The following is a 19445-nucleotide window of genomic DNA, read 5'->3' on the forward strand; positions in this document are numbered from 1 at the left end:
TTATACAGAAAAATGAACGCCATTAAATTTATAACGTACATCTGCCATCTCCCTCCCAGAAAAAGTTAATAAAAATTAATCTGAAAGTTATGTGTATCCCAAAATGACACCATTTAGGCTACTTTCACACTAGCGTTCATGGGTCCGTTCGTGAGCTCCGTTTGAAGGAGCTCACGAGCGGACCCAAACGCCCCCGTCCAGCCCTGATGCAGTCTGAATGGAGCGGATCCGCTCAGACTGCATCAGTCTGGCGGCGTTCAGCCTCCGCTCCGCTCGCCTCCGCACGGACAGGCGGACAGCTGAACGCTGCTTGCAGCGTTCAGCTGTCCGCCTGGCCGTGCGGAGGCGAGCGGATCCGTTCAGACTTACAATGTAAGTCAATGGGAACGGATCCGCTTGAAGATGTCACCATATGGCTCAATCTTCAAGCGGATCCGTCCCCCATTGACTTTACATTGAAAGTCTGAACGGATCCGCTCAGGCTGCTTTTACACTTAGAATTTTTTCTAAGTTATTAATGCAGACGGATCCGTACTGAACGGAGCCTCCGTCTGCATTAATATGATCGGATCCGTTCAGAACGGATCCGATCAAGCGCAAGTGTGAAAGTAGCCTAAAAACAACAACTTGTCCCACATAAAACAAGCCCTCATACAACTACATAGACGGAAAAATAAAAGGTTTTGGTCTTGGAAGGCGATGATGAAAAAGGAAGAAAAACTAAAGGGTTAACCTTGTGTTTTCGTTGCCAAGCCCTGCAACTAATGTACTTGCGCTGCACTTTGTCTCATTCTGGAGATCGCAGTAGTGATCACTCTACCAAAACTGAGTTTCTGCTGACATCATGAGAAGGCCTTCCATGATGCCCTCTGTTCCAAACTCCGGCTTAATGGTCTTGACCTGAGTCCCATGTCATTGTGGAATTTAAGACTTTCTGGTAATATTGGGAAAATTATTAGGATTATTATTTGGAAATAATATCTGGAAATATTAGAAGCAGGAAGCAATGGGATGATGGAGGGTGTAGTGGGTGTAGTTTTCAGCCAAGAGAAAGTTGTAGTAGGCATTTACATTCCTGGCAGATCTTACAGCATTAGGCCTCTTTCACACTACAGTTTTTTGCGTTCCGTATACGGTCCGTTTTTTGCGTTCCGTATACGGTCCGTATACGGAACCATTCATTTCAATGGTTCCGCAAAAAAACGGAATGTGTTCCGTCCTGCATTCCGTTTCCGTATTTCCGTTTTTCCGTTCCGTTGAAAAGATAGAACATGTCCTATATTTGGCCGCAAATCACAGTCCATGGCTCCATTCAAGTCAATGGGTCCGCAAAAAAAACGGAACACATACGGAAATGCATCCGTATGTCTTCCGTATCCGTTCCGTTTTTTGCGGAACCATCTATTGAAAATGTTATGCCCAGCCCAATTTTTTATATGAAATTACTGTATACTGTATATGCCATACGGAAAAACGGAACAACGGAACGGAAACGGAACCACAACGGAAGCAAAAACGGAACAACGGATCCGTGAAAAACGGAACGCAAAACACTGAATTCAACATACTGTAGTGTGAAAGAGGCCTTATGGGAAGTGTTGTAGCTATATATCATCAACTCCCATTGCATTGTAAACTGCGGAGCGCAGCGAGAGCATGGCTGTTATATTGACAGGTACACTATTATGCTCGGTTGGAGACTAGACGAGGTTTACACAATGAAACATTTTTTATGGTCCCTCACAACCCCTTTAACACTCTTGTGTGTGAAAAGAGGGGTTCAAAGTCCTGAGAATTTTTATTTTTAAAGGAGCATGGGATTGGTTTGGGCTTTGACGTGGCTTTACCAATTGATATCATTTACAAGCTGTAGTGTAAGGCTTAGGCCTCATGCACACGACCGTTGTGTGCATCCGTGGCCGTTGTGCCGTTTTCCGTTTTTTTTCACGGACCCATTGACTTTCAATGGGTCCGTGGAAAAATCGGAAAATGCACCGTTTGGCAGCCGCATCCGTGATCCGTGTTTCCTGGCCGTGAAAAAAATATGACCTGTCCTATTTTTTTCACGGCCAACGGTTCACGGACCCATTTAAGTCAATGGGTCCGTGAAAAATCACGGATGCACACAAGATTGTCATCCGTGTCCGTGATCCGTGTCCGTTTTTTCCTATCATTTCAATGGCAAACTTGACTTAGATTTTTTTTTTTTTCATTTTTCATGTCCGTGGATCCTCCAAAAAACAAGGAAGACCCACGGACGAAAAAACGGTCACGGATCACAGACCTACGGACCCCGTTTTTGCGGACCTTAAAAAAAAAACGGTCGTGTGCATGAGGCCTTAGTTCACACTTCAGTGATTTGGCCAGTTATTTCCTTCAGTGATTGTGAGCCAAAACCAATAGTGAAGCCCACTCAGAGATCAGGTATAATGGAAAGATCTGCACCTGTTCTGTGTTTTTGATCCACTCTTGGTTTTGGCTTCCAATAACTGATGGAAACACCTGACCAAATAACTGAAGTGTGAATTGGCCTAAGGCCCCTTTCACACGGGCGAGATTTCCGTGCGGGTGCGATGCGTGAGTTGAACGCATTGCACCCGCACTGAATCTGGACCCATTCATTTCTATGGGGCTGTTCACATGAGCGGTGATTTTCACGCATCACTTATGCGTTGCGTGAAAATCGCAGCATGTTCTATATTCTGCGTTTTTCACGTAACGCAGGCCCCATAGAAATGAATGGGGTTGCGTGAAAATCGCAAGCATCCGCAAGCAAGTGCGGATGCGGTGCGATTTTCACGCATGGGTTCTAGGTGACAGTCTATTCACTGTATTATTTTCCCTTATAACATGGTTATAAGGGAAAATAATAGCATTCTGAATACAGAATGCATAGTATAATAGTGCTGGGAGGGTTAAAAAAAATAAAAAAGTTAACTCACCTTATCCCCATGATCGCCTAGTTCCCGGCCGGTCTCTTCTTTAGCTGTGACTAAAGGACCTGTGGTGATGTCAGATCACATGCTCCATCACCATGGTGATGGACCATGTTATTGGAGCATGTGATCTGACATCACCAAAGGTCATTCAGCCCAAGCCCACAGCTAAAGAAGAGACCGACCGGGAACTTACACGATCATGAGGAGAAGGTGAGTTAACGTTTTTATTTTTTTTTAACCCTTCCAGCGCTATTATACTAAGCATTCTGTATTCAGAATGCTATTATTTTCCCTTATAACCATGTTATAAGGGAAAATAATAGAATCTTCAGAACATCAATCCCAAGCCCGAACTTCTGTGAAGAAGTTCGGGTTTGGGTACCAAACATGCGCGATTTTTCTCACGCGAGTGCAAAACGCATGACAATGTTTTGCACTCGCGCGGAAAAATCGCGGGTGTTTCCGCAACGCACCCGCACATTTTTCCGCAACGCCCGTGTGAAACCAGCCTAACACGGGTTTCCATAGAAACACTTTGAAGAATATTATGCTAGAACAGTTTATTTTATAAATCATGACTACAACGAAAGCCTCATGTACTTACATGGGTTTATTCATGGTTTTTCAGGAAGATCACAGTGAATCCCTCCAACAAGTCTTGCGGTACATTTTGTGTTGTTTTACCGTGTATTCGAGGATGCCAGGAGGTTTTTGGCATGTTGATGGCATCAGACTTATAGCTGCTCCCTGTTGGGTGTCCTGACAAAGTCTGTTAATAGCTCAGGAACATTTCTGCAAGTTGTTCCTTGGCAGATTTCTTTCCTATTATTGCTTTGAAATTGAGGTACTTCAATTTACTTAAATTGGTCTGTCACAGTATGAAACGCTAGGGCTTTTTGCCACTTCTTTCAATTATATAAATTATAATCTGCCATGTCCTTACTTTTTGTAATTGAAATTAAAAAAAAATAGTAAAAATCCTCTGCAAAGGCAGAAACCTTGATGATGGTAGAAAGCTGTGTTTTTCACTGATGTTTGCCAGGAGATGAAGACTGCTATTCTTCAGTCTTTCTTCACTTGCGTAAAACTTACATGCAATCTGGATACAATCTGTATAGATAAAACGCACACACACTGAATGTAATCGCAGAAAAATTGACAGAATTGACCCCGTGTGCAAAACCACCAGTTTTTCCCTGAGCCAAAGAAAGAGAACTTCAAATGCCTAGTTCGCTAGGAAAAGTAAAAAAATGAATAAATAAGTAAAGTACAGTACAAAAATAATTTCCATCACATTTAGAACAGGTTTTAATGTTTTTATGAATGTTTAGGTGCACTTAAAGGGGTCTGCGGCAGGTTAAGCCCCATTTAGTGTTACTTTTTTCATTTGAAAACTGCACATTTTTCTTTTTTCTGGTGATTTTTGTAAACTCATTCTCCTACAGTTTTTCAATTAGTTTCAGTGAGGGAAAACAACTATAAAAAAAAATATAAAAAAAAGTTGAGCTAAAATTAATATTATGGATTAGGCCTCATTCACATCACCGGTTCTCTGGCTTCGTTGAGGAGCAGGAGATCGGAAAGGACGGATTCTGCAGAGAACTGAGACCTAACTGAGCGTAACGGAGCCTAAAGACCCCATATACTATAATGGGGTCCGTTTGGTGTCCGCTCAGAACATGATTTTTGATGGAGCCGGAGAACGGAAAGGAGAAACGGTGATGTGAACAAGGCCTTAAAGGGACACTGACAGGCCCAATAACCATAATTAGATGTACATATGCATGCACAGGTCTTCTAATGTGCATTAAAAACATATAAGTATCCCCCCTGTCCACATTATGAATACAGTAAACTCACGTTTTATAACCTGAAGTAATCGCTTTTCTTTCTGCCCAATGGGCGGCGTTTCAGCTCCACTTGCGCCCAGCCAGCCTCAGCCCAACCGCCGTTTTGAAGCGCCGCCCAGCTCATCAATATTCACTTCGCTGGGCGGCTTCTGCAGTCCCCGACCTTCCGAGATCCGGCGCATGCCCAATAGAAAGCTATGGGTGTCGGGCTCATGCGCAGAAGCTGAAAGCGAGTCCGATGCCCATAGCTTTCTATTGGGCATGCGCTGGATCTCGGAAGGTCGGGGACAGCAGAAGCCGCCCAGCGAAGTGAATATTGATGAGCTGGGCGGCGCTTTAAAACGGCGGTTGGGCTGAGGCTGGCTGGGCGCAAGTGGAGCTGAAACCCCGCCCCTTGGGCAGAAAGAACAGCGATTAGTTCAGGTTATAAAATGTGAGTTTACTGTATTCATAATGTGGACAGGGGGGATACTTATATGTTTTTAATGCACATTAGAAGACCTGTGCATGCATATGTACATCTAATTATGGTTATTGGGCCTGACAGTGTCCCTTTAAAGTGTGTTCGGCATGCTAATTATAACCCAACGTTAAGACAATGGCGATGTTATGCTGTATATAATATATATTTGTGTTCGGATCGGCTATCAGAAAGGTGTCCCTAACCTATCTAACCCTATCTTTAACAAGCAGTAGAATTGTGCCGTAACTGCTGCTGTAGGGCAGCCTAAAGGGGGCCACCCCTATATGAAGTGACTGTAAGATGGCGTGGGTGGGTGGGTGAAATCAGCTGACCCGTCATCAGCCTAGGCCTACAGGAGCCTATAAATAGCCTAGTACCCACCCAGCCTGGCCTCACAGGTGCAAGTAAGTAGCCATGTAATCAGCCTCTCCTCTCACAAATACAGCAAAATACTAGTACTTTGCTTAACACTAACAACCTATGACTCTTAACCGCATCTATTTTTGGTCTTTTTACAGGTACATTTGCTGGTCCAGTACATGTGGATCCATATGAAACTGCAGTATGGGGAAAGAACATTACTTTAAAATGCTTAATTGAAGTCAATGAAACAATAACGCAGATCTCTTGGGAGAAAGTCATTGGCAAAAGTGTTCAGACCATAGCTGTTCAGCATCCAATCTATGGAATATCTTTTCAAGAAGCATATGAGAATCGAACATCTTTCAAAAATACATCTCTCCATGATGCCACAATTGTTATAAATGATGTAGACTTTCCTGATGCTGGGGAATACATATGTAAAGCAGTTACTTTTCCTCTTGGAAACGTGCAGTCATTGACTACTGTGACAGTACTTGGTAAGTTGGTACCGCTATGTTGTTACCATTCACATGTAATAGTAAGGGTATGCCCACACGGCACAGAACATATCCATTGCGGATTTAGCTGGAAATTTTACTACCAACCTACAGCAAAATGTATTACCTCTAGTCTTTTGCTGCTTATTTGCCATGGGTTTCTCCCTATGCTCTGCCTTGTCATGAGTAAACTCAGTGAGTTTCATGAGGCTGATCTGTGAAAAATAGCAACGTTTACAGGACACTATCACATTCCCAAAGGAAGATGACTAGCTGCATAGCAGCGCTTCCGGGGCTGCTGTTTTTTGTGCCTGCTAACTTCCCCTGTTTGTCCATTAATGGTGCATTTGTTTTGGCTCCCGATAGCAGTCAGAAGGGCAATCTCCAGCTCTCGGAGTCAGTGACTGGCCACCTAACGCCATCAATAGTGGCCAAACTGGGGAAGCTAGAGTCAGGTATGGAGTTAGCTGTATTTCTCTGAAGACGTGATGTCTTCAGAGAAATACCAAACCAAATCTACATGGATTAGAATTATGAAACAAAAAATAATCAAATGCATGGCTAAAATATAACCTATACCGCTAATATGAATAAACTAATGTGTTGCAGCCAAGGTACATTTTTACATTTTAGCATGAATCGGTGCACAGTTTTTTTGACAAATTAGGCTACTTTCACACTGGTGTTTCTGGGTCCGCTTGTGAGATCCGTTTCAGGGCTCTCACAGACGGCCCAAAATGGATCAGTTTAGCCCCAATGCATTCTGAATGGATAAGGATCCGTACAGAATGCATCAGTTTGCCTCAGTTCAGCCTCCATTCCCCTCTGGAGGCGGACACCAAAACGCTGCTTGTTTTGATGGACACCTGACGATGCGAAGCCAAACGGATCCGTCCTGACTTACAATGTAAGTCAATGGGAACAGATCCGTTTTCACTGACACAATATGATGCAATTGAAAACGGATCCGCCTCCCATTGACATATATATATATATATATATATATATATATATATATATATATATATATATAATTTTTTGGTTCATGGTAATGCAAACGGATCCGTTCTGAATAGATACAAGCGTTTGCATTGTCGGTGCGGATCCGTCTGTGCAGATACAAGACGGATCCGCACCTAACGCAGGTGTGAAAGTAGCCTTATGTTGAACACTTGTAGAAATGTACCGCAAGAATCACATTCCATAACTGCACCATTTAGTGGGCGAAACATATGCAGTTTTTAATAACAGAGCAGCCACCTTGCTTGGCCTCATCACTAGCCAAGTGGTTCCAGAAATCTTATATCATATATAACTGCATTGGGTATGCTTACCAGATACTAACTAGAGCACGGCCTGCCTACTACCTTCGGACACTGAGATAAATACAAATAGTTACCGTATTTATCGGCGTATAACACGCACTTTTTCCCCCTGAAAATAGGGGGCAAATGATGTATGCGTGTTATACGCCGATATAATGTTAAGAAGCCATGCCGCAGCTCCCTTCTCATGCGCCGCCTGCCCCAGCTCCCTCTGTCATGCGGCGCCTGCCCCAGCTCACTCTGTCATGCGCCGCCTGCCTGTTCATTCATAAAGTGAGATAAGCAGGCAGGCTGCGCATGAGGAGGGAGCTGGGGCAGGCGGCGAATCAGGAGGGAGCTGAGACAGGCGGCGCATGACCGAGGGAGATGCCGGTCTGCGCCGTCTTAATGTTATACCTCCGGTACTACAGTAAGTACCGTACAGCGCGTCTACAATTAGATATAGAGATCAGATTGAATGTTTAACAGTTGCGGGGCCCGGTGTATTAGAGTAGAGTCACTGCACCGGGCCCCGCCATGAGTGTCCCACCTCCTCTCTCCACACTGATCCATCTGATGGGGGATCTGTAGATGACACTTATGGGGATCTGTGGATGACATAAGTGTCATCCACAGAGCCCCATAAGTGTCATCCTTTTACATTATTTACCTTATAAGTGGTAATAATATTACGGTAATAGAAAAAAGTTCTGAGCTACCCTTATTTTGCTTCAAAGTTCTTTATTTGAAATTTAAATTTTTTTCCTGAAATTTCCCTCTTAAAATGAAGGTGCGTGTTATACGCCTGTGCGTGTTATACGCCGATAAATACGGTATATACGGCTGGCTCACAGTAATGTTAATATATTTAATGATTATATAAAAACATACACTATTAAAATACTGTATAATGTAATCACATATAATCATACACTGATATTCATACAGTCTCTGTCCCTTTTATCTTAATGTCTTCAAATGCGTGGTTCCACAAATCAATTACTTACTAAAGCCAATATACTGCATACTTTATTTGTGGACTGCAAAACAAATTTAAGGTAGGTGTCCCGAACCATAACTATACCTTACTTGTGAAAATCCGGTCCTCTGGTCCTGAGAAATGTTTTGTTTTATTTTTATGAGAATAAGGTTTTCAGTGCACAATCGCTTCACCAGGAATGTCACATAGGCCTCCCCTCATTAGAGGACAGTATTTTTGCAAGAAAGGTATGGGTGTGTTTTAGGACATGTACCCCACATACTTACCTCAATACTTATTTTTGAGATATTGCAATACTCTACAATGAGTCTTAATTGTTTTATTAATTCTGGGGGTTGTTCACTCTTGGTGTGTTTTATTTCAGTATAGCTGGACCGGCGGTGATGAGCATACCTACCTGATCCCCACCGCTGGCTTCCAGTTCCATCGCTCCCCCTCCGGCACTGAAGGTCCCGGATCTCCCTGTGTCAACTTCCTGTTTTGTGTAGGTCATGTGACTGCTGCTGCAGTGACGGATCATGTCACTGGGTCATGTGACACTACCACAGCTGGTCATTGGCTGCAGCCGCCATGTAACCCAAGTAAAACAGGATACATGTCCCTCTTGTGAAAGGATTGTGGGAACTGTAGTTCTGAGGTATATTTTCCAGCACCACAAGCCATAAGGAGCTGAAGAAATGGTGCAGTGCACCCCAGTTGCTACAGGGAGATAAAAAATTAATAAATAACAACAGTACTGTGAGTTACACAGTTTTATTTCAGCAGTACTGTGTTTTACCATGCAGTGTTTGATATTTTCATATTTCTGGATAACCCCTTTAAATCCCATTTCTGGTATCTCTGTAATTGTACTGACCAGCAGAAAAGAAAAAAGATGTCATATTTCCCTATTAACACACAAAAAAAAAAAAACACGCAATGGGTAAATAATAGTAAAATGTATATTCTTTATTAAATCGAATACAGTAAAAATAAATATCATAAAATAATTGCATCAAAAGCGGTTAAAAAAGGATCCTATATAGCAGCACATGGTAGGTGACACCCACTAACAGTGGTCCGCAAATACCAGAAATATAGCAAAAATAGTCCGCAGATACCAGCCCATAGACCACTGTGCGAAAAAGCAAAGATGAGTCAAGTAGGTAGGAAAGTAAAAATCACATCAATGACAAAGGTCAGTGTAAAAAAACTATGAAGAGGGATCCAGAAAAAGTTCCCGACAATCCTAAAAATCTATCACACTCGCTCTATAATGCCTTATGTATGCACAGGGGTATGGGACCCCATGTAGATGTATGCACAGCAGTGTGCCACCATATCAAACAGGAATGCAAACACTGAATACTGTATAACCAATTTCAAGTGGAACAAGTATAACATTATAAGCATGGTACAGACTGCAGAGTGGTGTGGCCTTCAGTGACTCCCCGATGCACGTTTTGCCAAGCGGTTTCTTCCAGGGGGCGTGATACCTATTTGACTCCTCTTAGTTTTTTCGCACAGTGGTCTATGTGCCCCAGGTATCTGTGGACTTGTTGCTATATTTCTGGTATTTGCGGACCACTGTTAGTGGGTGTCACCTACCATGTGCTGCTATATAGGATCCTTTTTTAACCACTTTGGATGCAATTATTTTATGATATTTATTTTTACTGTATTCGATTTAATAAAGAATATAAAATGTTACTATTTACCCATTGCGTGTTTTTTTTTTTTTTTTTGTTTTGTTAATAGGGTTATATTACCACACTCATAGTTATTACTTCATTTGTAGAGGAGTTTCGACTGTATGTCATATTTCCCACCTAGTGCATGCTGCAATCCCAAAGTCTTTTTATTTATTTTTTATCGTTTTTCCCAAAAAACTAAATAAAACCTCATCAAACAGTTCCCTTCTGAGCCCTACCACATGCCCATACAGAAGCTTACCTCCACATTTATGGAATTTCCGTATCTGATGGGTCCCACCTATGAATTCAAGTAGTAGTGTGAGTCTCAAATAGCATGAGCTCAGCGCAACACTGAAAGGCCATATCTGTGTACAAATTGAAATTTTTATTTTGCACTGTCCGCCGCACATTAATTTCTGCAATATACCTCTGGTGTCAAAATACTCAATCCAACCTATAATACCTTGATGGGTGCAGTTTTGAAGTTTCCAGAATTAGGTCACTCCTCGGTCTTTTCATTTATTTTACCCCAGAACCTCTACAGTTGTCAACACAAGCTGTGCAAATCACCACACTGGGCCTCAAAATGAACATTGTGGTCTTATACGCCGGAGCCCTCTCAGAAATTCTGGCAAAATAATGGGGCCACATGTAGAGTATTTATAAAACCGGGAAGCACAAAAAATCATGTCAGCAAAATCTGACCTCCAAAAACCATGTGGCGCTCCTTCCCTTCTCAGCCTTGACATGTGCCTTTACAGCAATTTACAACCACATGTGGGTGCGTGGTGTAAATTGTGACTTTTTGAGCCTCTTAGTAAATTAGGTGCATCTCACTCCCATGCACATGACAGGGGCCAGACTGGCGTATGGGATCGTCAGTCTTGATAAATGTCAGGAAAACATTAAATTATCACATAAAGTGACTTGTGAGATTTGCTAAATTTGTCTCTCTCCTAGTGAAAACTGTCTGTGTACTTTAAGGGTTTGTTGTTTGGTTTTTAGCTGCCCAGTGTGCCCATACCACAACATCCAGCATGCCATGACTGTTTCACAGCAGTTTGCAGATCAGATATGTAAAGACCCCTTCATTCCTATTTTATTTAATTTTTTTACTTGTATTGGCACTTATCTGCGTTGGGAAAAATAAAATGCCCAATATCTTGACTCTGTAAGAATTGCTGAATGCGGCATTGCGAGTTCCCATTCTGACCTCTGCTCCTCTGACAGGATCGCACAGCATTATAATGATTTACAAGGCTGTGTATTCCTGTGAGACCTGGACTCTATTGAATTACACTGACATAATCAATAAAACATTTATTTTTCCATCTACAGAGATGTGTGAGGGCTCATTTTTTTTCTTGGCCGATCTGTAGTCAAGTGGTACCTTAGAACCGAACTCGAGTTTGGGAATTGTTTTTTACAGTATTAAATCAATTTATGAAGTTGTTACCAGAAGTCTCACGAGACTTCGCAAAGCAATAACTTCGGCTCATCGGAGCCAATACATTCTAATACTGTACATACCCTCTGCTCCGTACAGTATTGGAACAAAGTTTTATGCGAATAGACTTCTGAAGTCGATTCGCTCACCCCTATTAATAACAGATTAATTTAAAAAAAATCTTTTTCTGTTGTCTAAACCTGAGGTGCGTTTTATAGTCCAGAAAATGTTACTTTAATTCTCATTATGTGAAAATGGGGAGTGATGTGAATTTTTATATATATATATATATATATATATATATATATATATATTACATTTATCTTTTTTTTTTTTTTTTTTTTTTTTTTTTTTTTACTTTTGCTTGAATGATCCCCTTAAACTGCAATGAATAGCAAATTTGCTATTTTCTTACGAAGTCCTGCCATCTTCAGGTCTTCATAAGAAGTACAGCAGTAATAGCCTGGAACTGTTCAGAGAGATCCAGGCTATTTGAGAGAACAAATGGCTTCTTCTATTACAGTATCATATTTATGTTTTTATAGTGGAATTTTGTCTTTTTTTTTTTCAGTTGAACCTACTGTGAGTATAAGTAAAGGACCCTACCCACTAATGGATGGAGCAAATGAAACCATAGCAGCCACCTGCACAGCTGCCACAGGAAAACCTGCTGCTGAAATATATTGGGAAGAGTCTCTTGGGAGAGCGGAGGCTACTTCAACAACATTTGCAAATAAAACTGTGACAGTCATAAGTCAATACAAGCTAATCCCAACGAGATTTGCAAGGAGAAGAAACATTACCTGCATCGTAAAGCACCCTGCTTTGGAAAGTGATATCCGGTATCCATTTACATTGGATATACAATGTGAGTAGAATTGTCAACTGGCGTTCTATTATAAAAACATCATCTTTCATGCAGTTGTTTAGGTACATATTAAACTGGGAGAACCTGCAATGCAGTTGTTTTTATTTTCATGGACACATTACTAGCGAGATGCAAATACACTAGTTATATACATATATAAACAGTCCCAAAGGTTTGCTTATAGGGCCATATTATAGGGATTATACCTTCTGATAAGCAGGCAAATGTCGGGAAGGAAAGCTTCCTTCCTGACAATCTTCTGCTCAATTAAGCAGTATAAAGGGGCCTTTATACTCATCTGTCTCCACCTTAGCAGTGCTCACATAACTTTTATTATGGTGGCTTTATTCCCTCTTCCGTGTTCACAATGACAAAGACAAGGGATGTCTGAGCAGACCAGAAATACTGTTATCACAAATGTGAGGATTCGCTCTGGTAGGCAGGGTAAGCGGACGCGGTACAGAGGCAAAAAACAGTTTGTAAAGCAAAACTTTAGTGTTTATTTACACATAAGGTATAGCACAAAACACTTTGCAGTATTGGTGTTTGTTCACACACACAAAAAGTTCATAACGCAAAAAAGTCACCTTATCTCATGGGTGTTAGTTCACACCCTGCTGGCAGTTCTGCCTCGGGAGGCCTTTAGGAGGCCTGTTTCCCCTACATCCGGGTCTCAGCCCTCCAACTCAGATCCCAACACAGAGATCCCCTCTGCTGATCCCAGCTATCTGAGATCCAGTCCGGTGCTTGACCCCACCTGGCCTCCAATCAGTCCAGCAGCACACATTGGGAGGAAAATGCCTGTTTTCCCAGACAATACCCTTCACTGTGTCACACAAAGCACAAGTGGTCTAAAAGATACAAGACTATCCCCAAAGTTTGCCACTCCTAGAACAGTCAAGAATTTTGCAGAACGTGGTGGTGAAAAAAAATTGATGAGCAAACCCTAAGAAAGTTGGTTTTAAATGTGGCAAAGAAACCACATCACATACAACATGCAAAGAACTTTAAGGCTGAGCTGGAGACATGTGGAAGGATTGTTTCAACCCTACTGAAAAGAGCAACTGAACTTCGCCAGAAGTTAAGTAGACAAACCACAATACTTCTAGGAAACTGTTGTATGGAAAGAGGAAACCAAACTAGAGGTCTTTGGGAGTGCATACTGGCATTATGTTTCTAGAAATGAAGCCTATAAAGAAATGTGAACCTACAGTGAAACATGGCCGAGGATCCATAATGTTTTGGGCTGGTTTGCTGGGGCTGGAGGCCTTGAACGTGTTACAGGAGCAATGAAATCAGAGTATTTTAGAGTTAAGTGTGCTCCCAAGTGTAAAGGCCCCTTTACACTCCTGAACTGAGTAGACAATTGTCTGACGATTGTTCCTTCCCAAAGATCGCCTGCTTGTCAGTGAAGGAGACCGCCGCTGCATTTACATAGCTTTAGTGATCACTCCATACAGATTCATTGTTTGCTGGCATAGAGTGTTGTTTAGATGGCACAATCTGCTGCCGGCAAATTATGATTTTGGTGTCCACACGAATGATCTTATTACCAAATTAACGAGTGTTTTGCTCATTTATTGCGTAGTTGGTGGCACCTTTACAGCGGCAGATAAATGCTAACAAGCTTTCCTACCAACACTTGTTAGCGATGACCTGCCTGATGCTCAGGCAATGTAAAGGGGCCATAAAGAGAACTAGATTTGAGTCAAACAAAATGGGTCCTGCAGCAGTATAATGAGCCAACCACACCTTAAAGTATGCAAGGAGGATTTATGGTGGGTTTACATGGCCAGAGGAGCAGCCGATTATTGGGAAAGAAGTGTTCCTTCTCGACAACTGGCTGCTGTTTCTGGGCAGCAGATTGCTATTTAGACAGTAGGATCATCTGGCCAGAAAAGATAATTACTGTAATATGCCTGCACTAATGAGTTTCACCCGATGAACCAGCGTTTGACAGCTGATTGTCAGGAATGAGCGTTCGTAGAAGCGTTCCTCCCCGATAAATGGACTGTGTTAAACTGGTCAGGAATGATACCATATCTCAATCCAATTAAAAATCTTGAGAGAGCGGAAATCTGCTACTGGGAAAAGGAACCTTGCAAACATTCAAGAGCCTGAGAGAATTTTAAAGAGGACCTTTCACCGATTATGACACTGTGAACTAAGTATACAGACATGGAGAGCGGCGCCCCAGGATCTCACTGCACTTACTATTATCCCTGGGAGCCGCTCCGTTCTCCCGCTATGCCCTTCGGTCACTAAGTTATAATAGGCGGAGATTTCAGTCACTAAATTATGGTAAGCGGAGTCTGCCCTTGTTCTGCTGTAGCGCTGGCCAATGGCATCGCAGAGTTCACAGCCATGGTTATAAGGGAAAATAATAGCATTCTTAATACAGAATGCATAGTACAATAGGGCTGGAGGTGTTAAAAAAATAAAAATAAATGTAACTCGCCTTAATCCACTTGTTCGAGCAGCCCGGCTTCTCTTCTGTCTTCATCTTTGCTGTGCACAGGAAAAGGACCTTTGATGACGTCACTGCGCTCATCACATGGTCCAACACATGATCTTTTACTATGGTGATGGATCATGTGACGGACCTTGTGATGAGCGCAGTGACGTCACCACAGGTCCTTTTCCTGTGCACAGCAAAGATGAAGACAGAAGAGAAGCCTGCTGCGCAAACAAGTGGATTAAGGTGAGTTAAATTATTTTTTATTTTTTTTTAACCCCTCAAGCCCTATTGTACTATGTTCTGTATTAAGAATGCTAATATTTTCCCTTTTAACCATGTTATAAGGGAAAATAATAATGATCGGGTCTCCATCCCGATCGTCTCCTAGCAACTTGCTTGCGGATGCTTACGATTTTCACACAGCCCCATTCACTTCTATGGGGCCTGTGTTGCGTGGAAAACACACAAAGAGGAGCATGCTGCGATTTTTCACTCAACGCACAAGTGATGCGTGAAAATCACCGCTCATCTGCACAGCCCCATAGAAATGAATGGGTCCGGATTTAGTGCGGGTGCAATGCATTGCACCCGCGCGGAAATCTCGCCCGTGTGAAAGGGGCTTTAAGCTTCTCTATGTCATATACTATGTTCATTCTTTATTTCTTTTTTTAACATCGGCAGAGTAACTTTTTTGTTGAATGTATTTGGGCACACTATCCTAATGATACTAAATTGGTAAATATCCACTTATTTCTGAAGACAATTACATTTTTAAACTAAGGAGTCAGGGATGCCAATAAAGTTGATGACAACAGTATGGACATAATGGAATAGTTCCACTTTATGAGCCAGAATGGAGCACAACTAAGAAGCAGCTGCACTCGTTCTGGTGGACTCAGGCCTTTCATGGATTACATGTAATACTACATTTCCCCTGTAGTGGTCACTGCATGACAAATGTGTATTATATTATTTGGCCGAGTAAGTACATGATTCTGAGCGTCTGAGCACACAGCCTCTCCATTAAAACTGGAGGAAAACTGCAAGCATGAGTCTTGCCTTGAAACATCATGATTAATAACATCTCCTTGGCTTTTCAGCAGCTGAATAAATTACCTGAAATTGCAATGAATCTGGAAAAGCACTTCATACATCTGAACACAAGAACACAGGCCTTTTGTATAAATGCACTTGTAAAATAGATGCAAGAGCTGTTTGTACGACTAGAGAAGTAATGGCCTTGCATCACTATGTAGTTTCTGCTTAGATTGCGACATTTTAGTATTTTCCATGTAATCAGGTGTTGTCTGATAAATTGCCACCTATGCAAGAAAGCTGGGGCCATGGCTTCCTTATTAGGGGAAATGTTCAAGGTCTTTAAGAAGTGAGCATTCCTTTAGGCTTTTCTGGAGTCAGACAAAATGTATAAATGGAAAAGGCTTGTACACAGATGCTATATTTATACATTCCTAAGTGCGTCGCTGCACTGCTCATCTTTCCATGTGTATTGCCCTAATTCTAGCTGTGCTCTTATAGCAGCAGATGTTGGAACCAGCCTGTGGTTGGGAATGTGCTCCTGTCTTCTGTAGATTCTGTTCATTGAAGCTGCATTTTATGTGGGATGATGGATTGGTTAAAAAATCATCACAGGCGCCTGAGGGTCTTTTTACACTGCATACCAAATGCACACGGCCGTGTTTCACGGCCATGGGCGGTCCGTGGTAACACGGCCTGGATTCCGGCTGCGAGCAGGAGCGCACGGCGTCACTGGTTGCTATGACTCATGGGACTCATGTAGTCCACCTACCTTCCCCTTTTGTGATCCTAGAGCAGGCACTCTCAAACTGCGGCCCCTCCAGCTGTTGTAAAACTACAACTCCCACAATGCCCTGCTGTAGGCTGTTCAGGCATGCTGGGAGTTGTAGTTTTGCAACAGCTGGAGGGCCGCAGTTTGAGGATGCCTGTCCTAGAACAATAGCAGCCCTCTTTACCTGGAATTAGCTGCCGATCCACAACTTCTGCCCCCCCTCCCGCCCCCTCGCAGCCGGAATTCAGGCCGTGTTACCACGGACTGCTCACTGCCGTGAACTACGGCCGTGTGCATTCGGCCTTACCAGTGTATGTTAAATGGACCCATAGGCACCTTTCACCCCACAGAGGCAAAAAAGTGTCCAATCTGTCCAGCATACCCTTATTTTTTTACTGTACGGAATATAGTAGCAGACTGCGCTGTTATACACAGAGGCATCGAGTAAAAAAACAATACCGCACGTTATATATATTTTTTTAATGCACTTATATAGTGCTGCTATATTCCGCATAGCTTTCCAGATCTAAGCTTTCTATGAGTATGGCTTTAGAGTGTGGGAGGAAACCGGAGTACCCGGAGGAAACACAGGAAAAACATACAAACTCCATGCAGATGTTGTCCATGGTCGGATTCAGATTGGGCACTTACGGTTGATGGATGCCACTCCTTAGATGGTCACTGTATGTTCAGTGTGAAAGGGCATTATCTGTTATAAAGTGCAAATTGTCCACCACTGAACATCAAAGCTTGCCCACTGTGCCCTGACAGCCGATATCGAGGGGCGGTGTAAGAATCAGAGCAGTCATGTTGAATTCCAACATGCCTGATTCTTCTGTGGGGTCTGAGCAAAAACCTGAAGTTAATCCGTTATTGCTTCTTTTTTTAGATGCTCCTGAAGTTTCAGTCACTGGCTATGATGGCAATTGGTTTGTGGGCAGAAAAAATGTCCAATTGAAGTGTAATGCTGATGCTAATCCACCTCCTACTGAGATAAAATGGAGCAGGTAAACTCATTTCTGTTCAGTACAGTGGTTTGTTATGGAGAAATGATACTAGTTAAAGGGGTTCTCCGGGATACAGATATTGGTGACTTATCCTTCTGCCTTTACTCTGTACAATATTTAGTTTCCAGAACCATGGCAGCCCAAATCAACTTATCAGGGGAAGTGTCGGAGCCCCACCAGTTTGATATTAATCTATCCTGAGCATAGCTAATCAATATCTGCACCCTGGAGAACCCCTTTAAGAGGCCATGCCAGGATCCATTGCAGAATGTTTGTACACAACTTAGGAATGAAAAGGACATTAGACTCAGTTATACAGTGTCTTATTCTTCAAAATGATGAATCCAGTAATGGCGATTTACTTTGTGTTCCAACTCAATCACCAGTTTACTGTCTGTAACGTGGGCTATTAAACAGCAATCACAACCGACCTTTAGCTAACAGAGGCACATGTGTATATTTTAAAGGGGTATTTTTTTTTTTTTTTGGGGGGGGGGGGGGGGGGTTACTAGGGCACACCTGCAAAGAGAAGCATACTTGCCTGCTTCCTGGAGCTAGCTCCCCGCTCCTTCTCTTACTGGCATTGGCTTCTCCTTTGTGCTCCCAGGATGTAAACTTCCATTTTGACACTGCTGCAGCCAGTCCCCTTCCGTCGTGTGACTATTTCACATGATGCAAAGAGAGCAGGTCACCTTTACGATGTTATACAGTGCTGTGATATTGGTTGACCTGTCCTGAAGATAGGTCATGAATACCAGGTAGGTGGGGATCCGACAGCCCCTTTAAAGGCTGTCTCACTTCAGCAAATTGCATTTATCATGTAGAGAAAGTTAGTACAAGGCTCTTACTAATGTAATGGTATTGTCCATATTGATTCTATTTTTGGCTTCATTCATTTTCCATCACCTTATACACTGCTCATATCAAGAGGTTACGACCACCCTGCAATGCAGTAACAGTGGCCGTGCTTGCAGACTATAGAAAGAAGTGCCAGCTTCTCTGGTGGCTGGGACCACGGGAGTGTGCATAGGCACACATCCACAGCAGCTCCCTTCCTGGCCACCTCTTATTTGAGCTTATGCACTGTAGTGGTGGTCATAACCCCTGGATATGAGTAGTGTGTAATGTGATGGAAAAATGAATGAAGCCAGCAAAGAAGACAATATAGATAATTACAATACATTAGTAAGTGCCTTGTATTAACTATCTCTACATGATAAATGCCATTTGCTGAAGGGAGACAACCCCTTTTAATGTAATTCATTGAAATAAATGCATTAGGGATTGCTGTACACTCTATTATGAGCGTTTTTGTCCATGCTGTGTATACAGACATGACTATCATTGAGGTATAATAGTAGTACCTAATAAAATGTAGCCTTGTACATCTAAGTGATAATAATAGACACATGCAATCTGACTAAGATTCAGTATTTTTTTTTCTAGCCCCTTTTCTGACAAGGGAGTAGTCACTGGTTCTTAGCTCCAATCAGTGTAGAAAGGGGGTGGGGGCAGAAGTTGTGGATCGGCAGCTAATTCCAGATAAAGAGGGCTGCTATTGTTCTAGGACAGGCATCCTCAAACTGCAGCCCTCCAGCTGTCGCAAAACTACAACTCCCAGCATGCCCGAACAGCCTACAAGTATCAGCCTACAGCAGGGCATTGTGGGAGTTGTAGTTTTACAACAGCTGGAGGGGCCTCAGTTTGAGGGTGCCTGTTCTAGGATCACAAAAGGGGAAGGTAGGTGGACTACATGAGTCCCATTGTTG

At 42.5% G+C, this 19445-nt stretch overlaps 1 protein-coding gene across 1 annotated transcript in view; it reads left to right on the top strand.

Moving 5' to 3' along the window:
* The window catches only part of NECTIN3 (nectin cell adhesion molecule 3), an 85607-nt gene that overhangs the window by 49397 nt on the left and 16765 nt on the right, over nt 1-19445 (top strand). Inside the window, exons 2-4 of the mRNA XM_044287452.1 lie at nt 5771-6112; nt 12108-12404; nt 17559-17676. Of these exons, the coding sequence (XP_044143387.1) occupies nt 5771-6112; nt 12108-12404; nt 17559-17676 (757 nt within the window). The remainder of the gene's footprint in view (nt 1-5770; nt 6113-12107; nt 12405-17558; nt 17677-19445) is intronic.

This window comes from Bufo gargarizans, chromosome 3 (genome assembly GCF_014858855.1).
Source record: "Bufo gargarizans isolate SCDJY-AF-19 chromosome 3, ASM1485885v1, whole genome shotgun sequence".
NCBI lineage: Eukaryota > Metazoa > Chordata > Amphibia > Anura > Bufonidae > Bufo > Bufo gargarizans.